Raw genomic sequence first — 14,568 nt, forward strand, 5'->3', positions numbered from 1 at the left:
CGAGCAGGTGGAAGCATCCCTCTCCAGTTGGGGTCCTCCCTCCCCTGTCGTGCGTTTGCCACATTGATCTGAAATACCGGCAGGCCCCATAGTTCCGTCTTGGGGTTGTTTCTTCTCCGTGCCTGTTGAGTTCATTTTGTTTCTCAGGTACTTAAAGTATTCCTGGGGCTCCCAAAGTGAAGACAGTACAGGGGCAGCTCAGAAAGCGTAGCCCCTCCTCTGCCCCCTCTCCTGTCCCCACCCTGGTCACCAAGCCCCTGCACCTAGCCAGCCTCCTGCCTGTCTGGTCACTCTCCACTGTGAAAGAAAGCAGGGATGTGAACATGGTTATTAGCAACTCCCGTGTTAGCACACCCTCCCTTGGGTGCAGCTGGCTGTGGCCCAGTGTCAGGACCCAACCAGTGTGACCTCTTCTTTCCTGCTGGTGTCAGAATCCACGAGGCATTTGTGGGGGCAAAGGGTCACAAGAAAAGTACCCTGGACCCAGTCCACTGCTCCCCTATGCCCCCTTTCTGGATTGCGAGGGGCTTGGCCCAGAGCGCTGCCCTGGGGTCCAGGGTTCTGTGGGTGCTCTGAGGTGCCTTGGGACTGCCATGCAGGCTCAGAGGGGACACCCACATTTCCTTGGGAGAGAGCCATACCCCACCAACAAAAGCTCTGCTGAAAGAAGGCAGAACCCCCAGCCAGACTCAGCTCTGGGCCTCGGAAGGTTCACCCAATGCCCAGCCCGGACTGGACGCCAGTTCTCCTGTGTGTCTGCTGCTGGAGGCAGGGGGACAGCTGCCCGCCCCAGCAGCCGCCGTGTCTGGGGGCCTCACGGAGGGAGGAACTATCTGAGGCAGGCGTCCCTGGGGACTGTCCAGCCCCCCACCTCACCCTCGTATTCCAGGGATGCTTGTCTTGAATGCCAGAGCAAATGGGGAGGGTCTGCCTCCTCAGACCCTGAAGGTCAGCCCCCACCACTCCCAGCTTGTGGGCCCTCCACATTTCCCTCCCTCTTCCCACTCCCCACCAGAACTTCACCGGGCGAGGGGAGCCCGACTCCGTCCGCTGCGACACGAGGGCACAGCTGACGGCCAGGGGCTGTGACCCGGATGACATCATGGACCCCAAAAGCTTCTCGGAGACCAAGGAGAACCAGCAGGGGGGCCAGAAGCAGCTGTTCCCCCAGCGAGTGACGCTCCATCTGAGACCAGGTGGGCTTGGGGTCTGCAGCTGCGGGCCGGGTGTCTTTCAGCCCTGTGTCCTGTGTTCCGTGTAAAAAGGAGGGGCAAACATCTGGAAAACACTATTCTGTTCCCCTCTGAGAAGGCGGCGCCAAGGCTGACAGGCCCCACAGCCAGCCACCCGCGCAGCTGCTCACACTGGCTCTGCCCAAGCCGGCTCACCCCTCACGCTGTCCCGTGTCTGCGGCAGGTCAGGAGGCCGTGTTCAACGTGACCTTCCGGCGTGCCAAGGGCTACCCCATCGACCTGTACTACCTGATGGACTTGTCCTACTCCATGCTAGACGACCTCATCAACGTCAAGAAGCTGGGGGGCGACCTGCTCCGGGCCCTCAATGAGATCACCGAGTCTGGCCGCATTGGTGAGGGCCGCAGCTGAGCCCCCACCCCACCCCACCCACGTCCCGAGGGACAGGGCGCGGGGTGCGGGATGGGGGTGGGAGGAGGCTTCGCACAGTGCCCCTGTTTGCATCCTCACCGAGGCCACACCTGGGAGCTGGCTCTCCTGACACCATCCACCCCCTCCCTCCCCTCCCCTCTCCTCCCTTCTCCTGTCGTTTGCTCTTCAATGTGTTTGAAAGACAACAGTCCTACAGCGCCAGTTTTTAGAAAATTAAAGACCACAAAGGTATACAGACTGCAGAGCAATCACAACTTGAATGAAATAATCACAGCACATGAGCACTGCCCTGACCTCCCGGCAGAGGGGCCTCAACGCCTGGCGAGCACGGACTCATTCACAAAGTGCACGTCTCAGACGCACACGTGTGTGGGGGGAATGGAACGTCACACTCATCTCTGCTCCCTCTGAGCTGTTGTGTCTGTGTGTGGGGACACACACACACTCACACACACCTAATTAAACATGGATACACACTTGGTCACGTTACCTGCATGCTCACACGCCCCACGGGCCCTCTCCCTTCCTCCCCTGCCCTGTGCCAAGTAGGGAAACTGAGGCCCCACCTTCGTGCTCCCCAGGCTTGTAGCCCGGCCCTCCCAGCACCTGGCGCCACCCCTGCTCCCCCCCACTCACCCACCCCTGCCCCCACCTCTGCCCCTCAGGCTTCGGGTCCTTTGTGGACAAGACCGTGCTCCCCTTTGTCAACACGCACCCCGAGAAGCTGAAGAACCCGTGCCCCAACAAGGAGAAGGCGTGCCAGCCCCCGTTCGCCTTCAGGCACGTGCTGAAGCTCACCGACAACTCCAACCAGTTCCAGACCGAGGTGGGGAAGCAGCTGATTTCAGGAAACCTGGACGCCCCCGAGGGGGGGCTGGACGCCATGATGCAGGTCGCGGCGTGCCCGGTAAGGCCCGGTCCCTGCTCTGTCCCTGGGTCCCCCAGCCACAGGTTCCACCTTCACCTTGAACACTCTCAGAAGGCCCTGCAGTCACCCAGAGACGTCACTGTTGTTAGTTTGTGATGGGGGGCACATCTTCTGAAGCCTGAATGTGAGCAAACGATCTTGTAAAGCAAGACCACCGAGTGGCCGGATCCCAGCGGTTGCTAGAGCGGAATTGCCGCCGACCTCCTTGCCCCTTGGGAAACAAGGGGTGTCCTCAGAGGCTCTCCCATGTCATGTGGCTTAGGTGGCCACATCTGGCCTGCCCCTCACCCAGTGACCATCCCCCACCCCTGACTGCCCCCAGGCACTCACAGGGTCCTGTCTGGTCAATCCAGCCACTGGGTTCATGATGGCAATGGTACAACACCATCACCTCGTGGTTTTAACCTCGCAGTCCTGACCTGCAAACTGGCTTTTCCTCCTCCAGCTTCTCTGCGGGTCCCTCCGCACTGCTGTCCTTGCGTCACCGACACACACTTCATTTCCGTGTGATGTCCCGGTGACGACAGGCGAGTTGCTAACGCGCCTGCCTCTGTCACCCCCCACTTCGGGGCCCCTGAGGTTCTTTCCTCTTTGTGTCTGCAGTGTTTTTACGTTGTGACAAACTGTCCTCCAAGTATTTTCTTTTCTTCTTTGGGAATAGTCCCTGGGGATTTAGTCCCTTAGAGGTTGTATGTTTTTTCATAGAAACATGCATGTCAGTTGCCCTCTGGGTCCCACACACGCGCTGGGCATTTGGGAACGCGTCGTCCTAGAGAAGTGCCTCCAGCCCCAGGTGCTGGAATCTGGACCACCCTTGGGAACCAGAGTTGGGAAGCTGGTCCCAGCCTGCATCCTGTCTCTGGGGCCTCCTGCCTGAAAACCCTGGAGTGGGGGGACAGGCGTAGCCCCTTGTCACCTCTCCTCTGTGAGAGCCCCACGAAAGGAACTGAGGCAGGTGACCCCGTCTTCTCCCTCTCAGGATGAGATTGGCTGGCGCAACGTCACTCGGCTGCTGGTGTTTGCCACCGACGACGGCTTCCACATTGCAGGTGATGGGAAGCTGGGGGCCATCCTGACCCCCAATGATGGCCGCTGCCACCTGGAGGACAACATGTACAAAAAAAGCAATGAGTTTGTGAGTGCTCCCCATCCAGGGCCCTTGTTGGGAGGGGACACAGCACAAGGGACTGGGGAGGAAACCTGGGCCAAAGGGGAAAGTTTGGGGGTGTCTGTAGTTCTGTTCAGGGGGACCGGAGGCCAGAGTCACTCCAGGCTGGCTGAGAGAGCACTTCTGGGGGTTCAGAGGGATGGGAAGAGGCCCTTTGTCCGGGGTAAGGAGCTGTACTGTCACGAAGAGGTCAGCCATTCTCCACTTTGGGTGTGCAGCCGCCATCCTGAACCGCCAGCTTTTGCCTGGCCTGCTGTGAAATGGTCCTCTGCACCCTGAAATCATCAGCTCCAGGCACTACACAGCACCTCAGAGATGATATAGCTCAGGGGATCTTTGCCCGGAACCTACAGGCTCCAGGGGCGAGTGTCTGTGGATAAATGCCAGGGGACCATCACTTGGACAGGAGAAATGTGCCATCTGAGGTTCCAGTGAGCCTCTGCTTGAAATTGAGACTGTCCCTCAATCATGAAAACAAGGCGCCCCATGCTGGGGGTGGTGTGGGAGCTCCCGCCCAAGGGAAGTCGGAGGAGTTCCCCGGCACTGCGCAAGCACGGACACCCCGCTCTGCTCCCTCTCGTTTCTGCTTCGCACGTTGGGAGAGGTTCCTTCTGCAGTGCACTGACTAAAAAGCATGTGACAACTTTCACATTTTCTCATCAACTGATGGTTGTTGGTGCCATTTCATTGCCATTTCAATGCCAATAGGGGTCACCAAGTTGGGACGTGGTGAAGAATCTTTATTTGGGGCAAACAGCTCAATTATGATAAAGCTGTGAGGTTCCATAGGGTGAGGCCCCTCAGCCATGGTGTTGCAGCTTGGGCCTCTGGCTAGACAGCTCTGCCCTGCTCCAGTCTGCAGGGGTTCAGTCTGCTGAGGTGGCTTCCTCTGGTGTTGACACCTGTAGACAGGGAAACCCAGTCTTTGGTGGGAAGAGAAAATGTCCTCCCCCGCACCAAGCTAGAGGGGAGCTGCCCTAGAGAGAAAGCCCCTTTCCTTGGTCATCCATTCTCATGCAAGTGAGGATTCCAAATCCTCACACTGTGATTGGTCCAGAAAAGCACTGTCCTAATTGGTCAGAATGGAGCTGCTCTGATTGGCCAGTGAAGATGCCGATGGCGCTGTAACTGTGCAGCACCAATTGGACCTGGAAAACCTCAGTCTTATTGGTTGGAATAAGGTTCCAGGAACTCCTTTATGCGGACTGCCTCCGAGGGCAGGAGCACAGTGCAGGCAGGCAGTTCCGGGCGAGAGGTAGGCTGCTCCTTGCAGGCTTCTCCCTGAAGCATGTCTTGCATGAGAGGTCCCTATCCAGAAATGGCTTCCAGGTTCAGTTTTTAAATTTGAGCCCAGTTATACCTTCTTGCTAGTTACCTTTTTTCTCAGGGTCATCATTCTTAACTGGTTTCCCTCGCAATCCTGTTATGTTGCTTGTTTGTCCACATCATTGGGAAGGGCCCTTGGGACAGCGCTGGAAGGGCTCAGCCTCCGGCCCCTGCTTTGTGCTGGGCAGTGTGGACGGTCAGCCTGGATAGCTTGTGCTGGCCTCCGCACTGTCCGACTGGGCATCTCCTCTCCAGGACTACCCATCGGTGGGCCAGTTGGCACACAAACTGGCTGAAAGCAACATCCAGCCCATCTTTGCTGTGACCAAGAAAATGGTGCAGACCTATGAAGTAAGTAGACTTAAGGTCTTGGGCAACAGGGTGGGACACAGACATTTCAATGTCATCACAGGCTGAGTTCTGCTTCTGCGTGCTGGGTGTGTGGGGCAGGCGGCACGCAGGGCCAGGGCTCAGGGGTGCGAACGCTGCTGTTGGGAAATCCGAAGCCTCTTCCTGCCACGTGACATCTCTGTGTGGGTGAAAGAGGGTTGCTTCCCTTGAAATGTAGCGTATTTGCAGCAGATGTCTTGGCATTGGCTCATTTTGGCTACAACGTAGCGAGTGTTTTGGAGCAGCGGATCCAGTTTTTTTTATTTGACGGAGACTCTCTAGCTTTTCATCCACATACATGGAGTATAAGCATTTTCACGAAGTCTGAGACGATATTTCAGGAAAGGTCACGAACGTAAACATGTGGCTTGGTGGACGCCCCAGGGAAGCACACCCATGTCACCCGCAGACCCTGGGCCCTGGCCAGCGGCTGCCCCTTCTCGAAGCTGACACTTCAACACCCCGAGATAACTTCCCTTTCTCCGGCTGGGGAACCCTGGTCCTTCCTGACTTTTCTGAATTACTCTCTTCACCACATTCTTTAGTAGCCTGGAACTCTCATGGGGGATTGCCTCCTGTTCCTGCCGCAGCTTCGCTCCCTCTGTCCTCTCTTTCTGGTCACCATTGTGTGTGTTTGGTGTCTGGCCAGCATTTAGCGAGGGAGCTCCTCTTGCCCTGATGGGCATGAGGTTCTCCTGGCCCCTCACCGTCCCTACACCCTGTGCAACAATCTCCTGCCATTGGTGAGCCTGCTGTGACCTCTGCTCAGGAGGGGTGGGGCGCTTGATTGTGGCCAATGGTGAGACCAGCAGTTCCTGCTGTCACTTTCCCCGGACTCTGGAGAAAGGCCAGGACTTTGCAGGGCACACAGAGAAGTGGGAGGGGGCAGGCAGTGGGAGCTGGCCAAGCCACAGGGACAGTGCCCTGGCCCCCTCCAGGGCTGTTGGCTGGTTGCAGCAGGTTCAAAGGCCGCCTGCATTAGCTGCATGGGCACCAGCAGGTCAGGACCTCGCAGCTGCCTAGGTGACTGTATTATGAGACGTGACAGTCCCCTTCGCACAGAATTGTAGCAGGTCCCGGCAGTTTATTGTTAGCAGCAGTAGTTGTGTTCCAGAATACAGGGTGATGACAGGGTGCAAGCTAGATGGGAACTTGAACCCCAAACTCTCCCCTCCCAGGAGCATACACGAGGCCCTGGGCAGGTCACTCACAGGCCTTTCCGAGACTGTTCCCTGACTTCCCTTTGCAATGCTCCTGAGAAAGGGGTGTCCAGACAACCAGTGATTTGTAAGGGCAGTGGTAGACACGGGACCCTCCTGGCGTTCCTGCAACATGGCTCCACAGGGTAGAGAGGACAGGACGTGGAAGCGTGCGGCTTTCCCAAGCCACAGCGAAGTCCCACTGCTGGAGTGGATGGGGGTGGGGTGATGGAGGCCAGAGGGGCTTGGTGGCCAGGCTGTAACCATCCTTGTGAGCTCCATGGAGGTGACAGGACCTGATTCTGGGCAGTCACAGAAGGGCTTTGATGCAGGAAATTGGCCCAACCATCAGTTCCATAGGACAGAGTGTTAGAGCAATCCTCAATGAATGATGGTGTGACCCTTGAACCAGGCTAAGGTGCGTGTGGGGGGAGAAGTGGTCCAAGCTGCCCTGGTGGCTGGCCCCAGGCCTGTCTGTATTACCAGTGCTTGGGCCTGCTACCCCACGGGCACAGCTGAACCAGCTGACCCTGGCCTGCCAGAGTGGACTATCTCATTGCTTCTAACACGGTCAATATTAAAATCCAGTTATATCAACTTATTGAAATGCTCCAAACCACCCCTTCCTGAGGCCTTGGGATGTTCTCGATCACCCATGCCCTCGCGGTTTGCAGCGGTTACACCCGCACGGTGGGAACACTACCTAACCATCTCTTCAAGGCACACCTCTCTTCAGCTCTTTGTTCAGCGATACCAGCAGTGTGAAGTCCGCCCAGGTGGAGTATTTACACCAAGGAAATTGGCAGATGCTGCAGCTCAGGGTGTTTTCCCCCGAGAGCCCGATGCTAACAGTTTTCACCAGCACACCACTGACTATGCACTGTCTTAACTAAGTACTGGGAGACGTTGGGTGGGGTGTTGTCTGAGTCACTGTACAGGTGGGAAGGAACCCTCTGGGGTGTTACAAACCGGCGGCGGCTGAGAGATTTCCATAGCCCCCGGGGTTGCACCCGTGACCCACCTGGTCTTCTTGCCCGACAGGAACTCACGAAGATTATCCCCAAGTCTGCGGTCGGGGAGCTGTCGGATGACTCGAGCAACGTGGTCCAGCTCATTAAGAATGCCTACAATGTGAGTCCCTGGGTGTTCCGCTGGGGGCCAGACACTCTGGACAGATGCCACCCCCCTGTAGATCAACAAAGGGGCAATCTGGAGGGGAGAGCCCATGCCTTGTATGGGCCACCCGCAGACCTTGAGGACAAAGTGACTCTGGACTTCCGACAGGGCCGCTGCGCCTTCTCTGGTCGCTGGCATGGCACGTGTCATGTGCGACCCTCGCCAGCGCCTTCTCCGAAATACGTGCCCAGGCCTTCTCCTCGGCCAAAGGTTCTGATGGCCTCCCTGAGCCAGGCTCTCTGGGAGCACCCTAAAAAATGCCAAAGCCATTGAATTTAGTTGAAGCCCCACCGAGGAGGTTCTGATGGCTTCTTGTATTTCTCGGAGCCCTGTACTCCCAAAGCGGGTCCTCCTGAACCCCAGCTGCTGCCTACGTGTGTTCCCATGTCTTCTGGGGTGGTGCACCCTTGTGGGCTGATTCCCCACCTCTCTGCCGATCTCTCTTCTCTCTCTCTCTCTCTGTCTCTTCCTCCTTATTTGTCTCTCTATCTGTCTGTCTGTCTGTCTCACTCTCTGTCTGTTTGTCACGTACTTCAGTTTTCCAGCTCCTACCTGTGCCAGGCACTGGGGATTCAGAGGTGAGCAGGAGGGTCAAACCCCCATTCTCAGGGGGGCTGAGACCTGTCTCCACGGAGGTTCCTTCACTGGCCTGTCTCCGGGGCGGAGCCCTGGTGTTGGTAACCCGACACCCGCTGTGCAGGGCGCCTTACTGAGCAGGTTCGCAGCTCTCTCTGAGCCTGTGGGCGAAGGGAGAGGGGCATGGGGAAGCGTGCGAAAGCCATGACTTGGAACGGCCTGGGAACAGCAGAACGACCCTCCTGAATCAGCAGCCACTCTTTGCCCACAGAAACTCTCCTCCAGAGTCTTTCTGGATCACAACGCCGTCCCGAACACCGTGAAAGTCACCTATGACTCATTCTGCGGTAACGGAGAACCACGGAGGAACCAGCCCCGGGGGGACTGCGACGGTGTCCAGATCAATGTCCCGGTGAGGTTCCTTCCCAACATTCTAGAAGGTGCTCTCCCAGGGGCAGCTAGAAGGGAGTGCACCCAGGCGAAACAGAAAGCTCAGAAGTAAGTCATGGGCAGGAGCCAAGGTCCGTCCACCAGAGGTCCAGCTCCCTTCCTTTGGAAACCTCTCAGGCAAAACGGGATCCACGTAAGTTTATCTTCCCTGTTAAGGAGGAGCGGGTGGTGCGCTTAGCACCGTCCTTGGCACAGGGCACCCTCATCCTCACCAAAGAAATCCCTGGCGTAGCCCTAATGACCACAATGTCAGCAGCGCCCCCTGGGAGCAGACACTGGAACAGCGCATCTCGGTTAAGGGTGTTCTTTCCACCCGCTACACATCTGGGTTGGTTTTCTTGATTTATGTTTTTGTTCTGTTTTTTTGAAAACACATTCGAGTAGAGGCCAAGCAGATGATTGGAAATGAACACTGACGTACTTCCTTAATATTTTAAATTCATCATGACCATAACAATTACATTTTTCCTTTCACTGGCTGTGAACTAATATTCAGCAAAATGCTTGTTTATATTGCGTTATTAAATATGACATTAGAATGTCTTCAAACATATTACTTACTAAATGTTACACGAGAATTTTTACTGAAACATTTCCTTGTTGCATTGGGTGATTCACAGGAGAATTTATTTAATCTTGTGGTTGGCTGATTGCTTCATATACACATATGTTTCCTGCCACTTCTGCTCTATGTTAATGTACCATTTGGAAATTTATTGAAACTGATTTGGGAGTGCCTTACTCATGACAAGCTGGTGTTTCCTGAAGCTCAGGGTGGTGTCCACTTCAAGCGGGCATGTGGCTGGCAGGGCCTCTGCTCTGTCTCAGCCTGCCCTCTCAGAAATGATTTTGACCCTTTATCCCGGGTGAGAACACAGTTCCCCATTCCGACTTTAGGACCTCCTGTGGGACTTCGGCATGTCAGCATGCTGAACTTAGAGACCAAGTATATGTCCTTTCCAAAGTCACTTTAAAATCCTTTTGACCCTGGCTGGTGTAGCTCAGTGGATTGAGCACGGGCTGCGAACCAAAGTGTCGCAGGTTCGATTCCCAGCCAGGGTACATGCCTGGGTTGCAGGCCATAACCCCCAGCAACTGCACATTGATGTTTCTCTCTCTCTCTCCCTCCCTCCCTTCCCTCTCTAAAAATAAATAAATAAAATCTTTTAAAAAACTCTTACAACTCAATGAAAATAATATGTGCCCCATTAAAAAAAAATCCTTTTGAATGCTTGTACGGTACAAAGCATTCTGAAAGCCATCTCCCCAGCCTAAGTGCAGGCCAGAGATGGCCGGTGCGGGGAGGACCACAAGATCATGCTTGCCCTGTTCTGGCATCTAATCTTTTTCTTATCTTAAGCCCCAAGTTCCAGAGAAATCCTTTAGTGTTCATTGTTCTTCCCCTGCCCCCACCTTCATCCATTCCCTCCCGGAACCCCTGAGAGGCCTATGCCCTCCACGCCTGGAAGCAGGGTCCCAACCCCAGTGCCTTGGCCTCTCCTGAGCTTTGCTTTTCCCTACACAGGTCACCTTCCAGGTGAAGGTCACAGCCACAGAGTGCATTCAAGAGCAGTCATTTGTCATCCGGGCGCTGGGCTTCACGGACACACTGACCGTGAGGCTACTTCCCCAGTGCGAGTGCCAGTGCAGGGACACGAGCCGTGACCGAAGCCACTGTGGTAACAAGGGCTCTGTGGAATGTGGCATCTGTAGGTGAGCCACCCCCGCCCCGAGGGCAGGAGCCACACACAGGGCAGAGGGTCCTGGGGAAGACCCCTGAGCGGTGTCCCTCCGGTCCAGGTGCGATGCCGGCTACATTGGGAAGAACTGTGAGTGCCAGACTCAGGGCCGGAGCAGCCAGGAGCTGGAAGGCAGCTGCCGGAAAGACAACAGCTCCATCGTTTGCTCGGGGCTGGGGGATTGCATCTGCGGCCAGTGCGTGTGCCACAGGAGTGACGTGCCCAACAAGGAGATCTTCGGGCAGTTCTGCGAGTGCGACAACGTCAACTGCGAGCGCTACAATGGCAGAGTCTGCGGAGGCACTGGTGAGTGCTTGGGAGCCAGGGGCAGAGTGGGCGGTGCGGCGGACAGGCAGACGTAAGGCCAGGAGTGGGTCCTGGGGCCGGGCCCTGGTGAGTGGAAGGCCGAGTCGGGGGTGGGGGCTGGGGCTGGGCAGGGGTGACTGTGCGGGGTCCTTACTGTTTCCCAGACCGTGGTGAATGCCGCTGTGGCAAGTGCCTCTGCAAACCGGGCTACGGGGGCTCAGCCTGCCAGTGCCAACACTCCACAGAAGGCTGCCTGAACCTGCGGGGGAACGTTTGCAGTGGCCGTGGCCAGTGCCTGTGCAACACGTGCCAGTGCGACTCTGGCTACCAGCAGCCCTTCTGTGAGGACTGCACAGTGTGCCCCCCATTCTGCAGCAACAAGAAGTGAGTGCTCCCCTTGCTTGAAACCGGCACACTTGTGAGCCCCCCAGCAGAAATCTGCTGCCTGGCTGGGACCCCAGGAGGAGATGGGGGCTGCCCTCCTCCAGACGTCCGCACACCCACTGCTGTCCTTCAGCTCCAAGAGCCGCGGCCATCTGGGGCCCCATCTGTCAGGCTTCCAGGTCCCAAGACCTCTGCCCACCTCACTCCCCAGGAGCACCACCTCCCGCCCCAGCCACAAAGGTCACAGGGGCACCAGGGTCAGCCCCTGGGCAGCCAGGGGCAGCCAGGACCAGCCCCACCAGGGCCACCCTGGTGCCCAAACACCAGCACTCTCTCCTAATGTTGCTGGCACTCGCACACGCTTTCACACAATTTTACTCCCTTCACACACATGCTCATGCAGTGGCCCCTCTGCAGGTCCTGTGCTGAGTGCCTGAAATTCGAAAAGGGCCCCTTCATGAAGAACTGCAGTGTGGCGTGCCAGGGACTGAAACTGCTGAGCACACCCCATGAGCGGAGTCCATTGAGGAACCCCAAGCTGACACGGAAGTGCAAGGAGCGCGACTCGGAAGACTGCTGGATGACCTACACCCTGTGGCAGTTGGATGGGAAGGACACACATGATATCTACGTGGAAGAGATTCGAGGTGAGTCCTTGCCAGACGGCGCATGGGCGCCAGACCTTGAGTCGTGGGGCCTCTGGTGATGCTGAAGCTGCCACACGGGGCCCTCTCCTCATGGAAAGGCCAGCCTGGCAGGGCCATGCCAGCATCCAGGACCGTGGGCCTCCTGCCCTAGACTCCAGTCTCCGACCGTACCTTCTGGAGTGTGAGGGACAGGGGACAGCTTGTGCCCTAGCTCGAGGGCATGGGACTCTGCTGGAGGGACTACATGGCCCGAGCCGGTGATACCCCAAGCGATGCTGACCAAGGCCTGGATCCCTGTGTCCCAGAGCTGGTCCAGGGTCAGCTATGTGGCCAGTGGACAATTTGCATGCTCAGAGCTCAGCCCCCCAGAGACCAGGCATCGCATTTCCCAGGTGCTGCTCACTGCCCGTTTGCCCAGCTCCAGGTCTGTACCAGGCCTAGTAACAGTGCAGGACACAAGGACGCCAACCCTGTCATCTCAGGATTCATGTGCCAAGGGGGTGGGAGTCCCTCGCCAACACGTCAGAACACTAATGCCAAGACTGGGGGGCGGAGGGCTGCAGCCAGGGGCACAGTCGCAAAGAGCATGGCCAGGCACGCTTCCCGAGGTCACAGGTGAGAAGGTCTCTCAGAGGAGGATGCATTGCATGTCAGGCCAGTGATGAGAGCATCCATACATGGGGGACAGAAGGTGCACGGTCTGGAGCACTTGGTGCCTGTCGTTCGAGGGCCCTGTGAGTCCTAGGAGGCATTTGGGTCTCTTTCCAAACATGACAAGGAGTCCTTAGCAGAATTTCAGGGTAGCGAGGGACAATCTGAACTGTGTTCTCAAAAACTGGACACAGACCTGTGGCGGGGCATGGACATTGATCTGGGGGGTGCCTGCTAAACACAGGACTCCAGGGGCCCAGCTGGATGCAGACCCGGAGGGGCTGCCGAGGTCTAGGCGCTGAGGCTGGGAGATGGACAGGGTGGGCTGGGCTGGGTTGCTGGGTCTATTGAGGACAGAGGAGGGAGCTGCCCACTGTTGGAACACAGGGTCCTACTCAGGAGAAATGAGGGACAAGTGCAGGATCCACAGGCCATGACAGGGTGGTGGGGGGGTTAGGTCAATATCGAGGAGTTACATTGGGTGACAATGACAAAGGGTACGTGGGACACTGGACTTGGGACTTGGGACAAAGGGTACGTGGGACTTGTGGTAAACAGCCCCCCGTGGATGGCTTAAGGGCTTTAGACAAGCAGCATTGAGAGCCCACAAACTCCCAGCACCTCCACCTTGTTCCTTCCCAGAGAGGCTGAGGGGACACAGGGCTGGGATGCCCGGCTACTCAGGTGGCTGCACATGGGTCAGCAGTCCACCAGGGCCCCTGCAGTACTGAGACCCGCTCTCAGCTCCCTTCCCCACAGTGGGAGCCCTCCATGTGGCCTAGAAGGCTCCACGTTGCACGGGGAGGCTCACTGATCGCAGCAGTGTCCCATCCATGCTCTGCCCTGGCTAGCTGGTAATCGGGGCCCTTCTTTCTTTGTAAACAAGAGTCCACACAGTTTCATTTGGAACTGCATGGCCTGGCCTTGACCCGGCCCTGCCCTGACCCAGACTGGGGGCTGGGTCAGGTTGTTTGCTCAACTACTGATGGCTGTAAGCCGGACAGTGGGAAAGATCTGTCCACCTGAGGACTGAGCAGTGACCTGGGACAGGGGCACCCTGGGGGCCTGGCAGCTGGGGAGAGCCTGACGCTGGGTGCGTATGTGCTTCCTCCCCACCTTAGAGTGTCCAAAAGGCCCCAACATCGCTGCCATCGTGGGGGGCACTGTGGCAGGAGTCGTGCTGATCGGTGTCCTCCTGCTGGTCATCTGGAAAGCTCTGACCCACCTTAGTGACCTCAGGGAGTACAAGCGCTTTGAGAAGGAGAAGCTCAAGTCTCAGTGGAACAACGTGAGTGGTCGTCCCTGGGGGCCCTAGTCCCGCATGGGGGATCTCTCCATCGAGCCCTGTGTAACCCACACACAGGGCTACCGCCTCCCCTCCCCCACCACCAACCTCTGAGCTCCTGGGTGCAAGCCCTGCCAATGGGACTAGAACCAGCGGGAAGATCGCCCTACTGCTGCCTCCCCTGCACTCACAAGTCCAATTTGCTTTTCTTACCAGGATAACCCACTTTTCAAGAGTGCCACCACCACAGTCATGAACCCCAAGTTTGCCGAGAGTTAGGGGCACTTGGTGAAGACAAGGTCGTCAGAGCCGACCGCTTGGAACCACCCACAAACCACATCTCCTGCATCAAGCCGACTGCAACCCTGCTCCGTGTGGACATGGCTTACAATGCCTGATAACTCCTTCTATTAACCGAAACTCACCGTTATTTTCTGGCTCAAAGCGACAGGGCAAGATGATTGTGTGGACTCCTCAGGAGACACAGTTGCCCCTTCTGATGTGTATTCCCTTTTAATACAGACTTGCGAAAGGGATCGCTGGGGTCTTACACGCTTAGATACATGTTTTCCTGTATAAAACTGAGGGTGGCAGTCTGATGAAAGGTGGTAAAAGCGTATTTATATTTGCACTTATCAAGATATAAAATCACATCTGTTGATTATACTGTTCCCCAGTCATGTGTATAGGAAACATGAATAAACCTTCCTACAGCCTC

General features: G+C 56.8%; 1 protein-coding gene across 3 annotated transcripts in view; it reads left to right on the forward strand.

The window, feature by feature from the left end:
- ITGB2 (integrin subunit beta 2) overlaps positions 1-14,568 on the forward strand; it is a 29,566-nt gene extending 14,998 nt beyond the window's left edge. For all 3 annotated transcript variants that reach the window (XM_045852634.1, XM_045852635.1, XM_045852636.1), the window contains 13 exons: positions 1,016-1,196; positions 1,417-1,587; positions 2,291-2,532; positions 3,533-3,688; positions 5,303-5,398; positions 7,678-7,767; positions 8,660-8,800; positions 10,364-10,551; positions 10,639-10,883; positions 11,048-11,267; positions 11,685-11,914; positions 13,687-13,853; positions 14,067-14,568. In XM_045852634.1, coding sequence (XP_045708590.1) covers positions 1,016-1,196; positions 1,417-1,587; positions 2,291-2,532; positions 3,533-3,688; positions 5,303-5,398; positions 7,678-7,767; positions 8,660-8,800; positions 10,364-10,551; positions 10,639-10,883; positions 11,048-11,267; positions 11,685-11,914; positions 13,687-13,853; positions 14,067-14,129 — 2,190 coding nt within the window. In that variant the 3' untranslated portion in view covers positions 14,130-14,568. The remainder of the gene's footprint in view (positions 1-1,015; positions 1,197-1,416; positions 1,588-2,290; positions 2,533-3,532; positions 3,689-5,302; positions 5,399-7,677; positions 7,768-8,659; positions 8,801-10,363; positions 10,552-10,638; positions 10,884-11,047; positions 11,268-11,684; positions 11,915-13,686; positions 13,854-14,066) is intronic.

This window comes from Phyllostomus hastatus, unplaced genomic scaffold (genome assembly GCF_019186645.2).
Source record: "Phyllostomus hastatus isolate PE091 unplaced genomic scaffold, TTU_PhHast_1.1 phas_contig_948, whole genome shotgun sequence".
In the NCBI taxonomy this organism is placed as follows: Eukaryota; Metazoa; Chordata; class Mammalia; order Chiroptera; family Phyllostomidae; genus Phyllostomus; species Phyllostomus hastatus.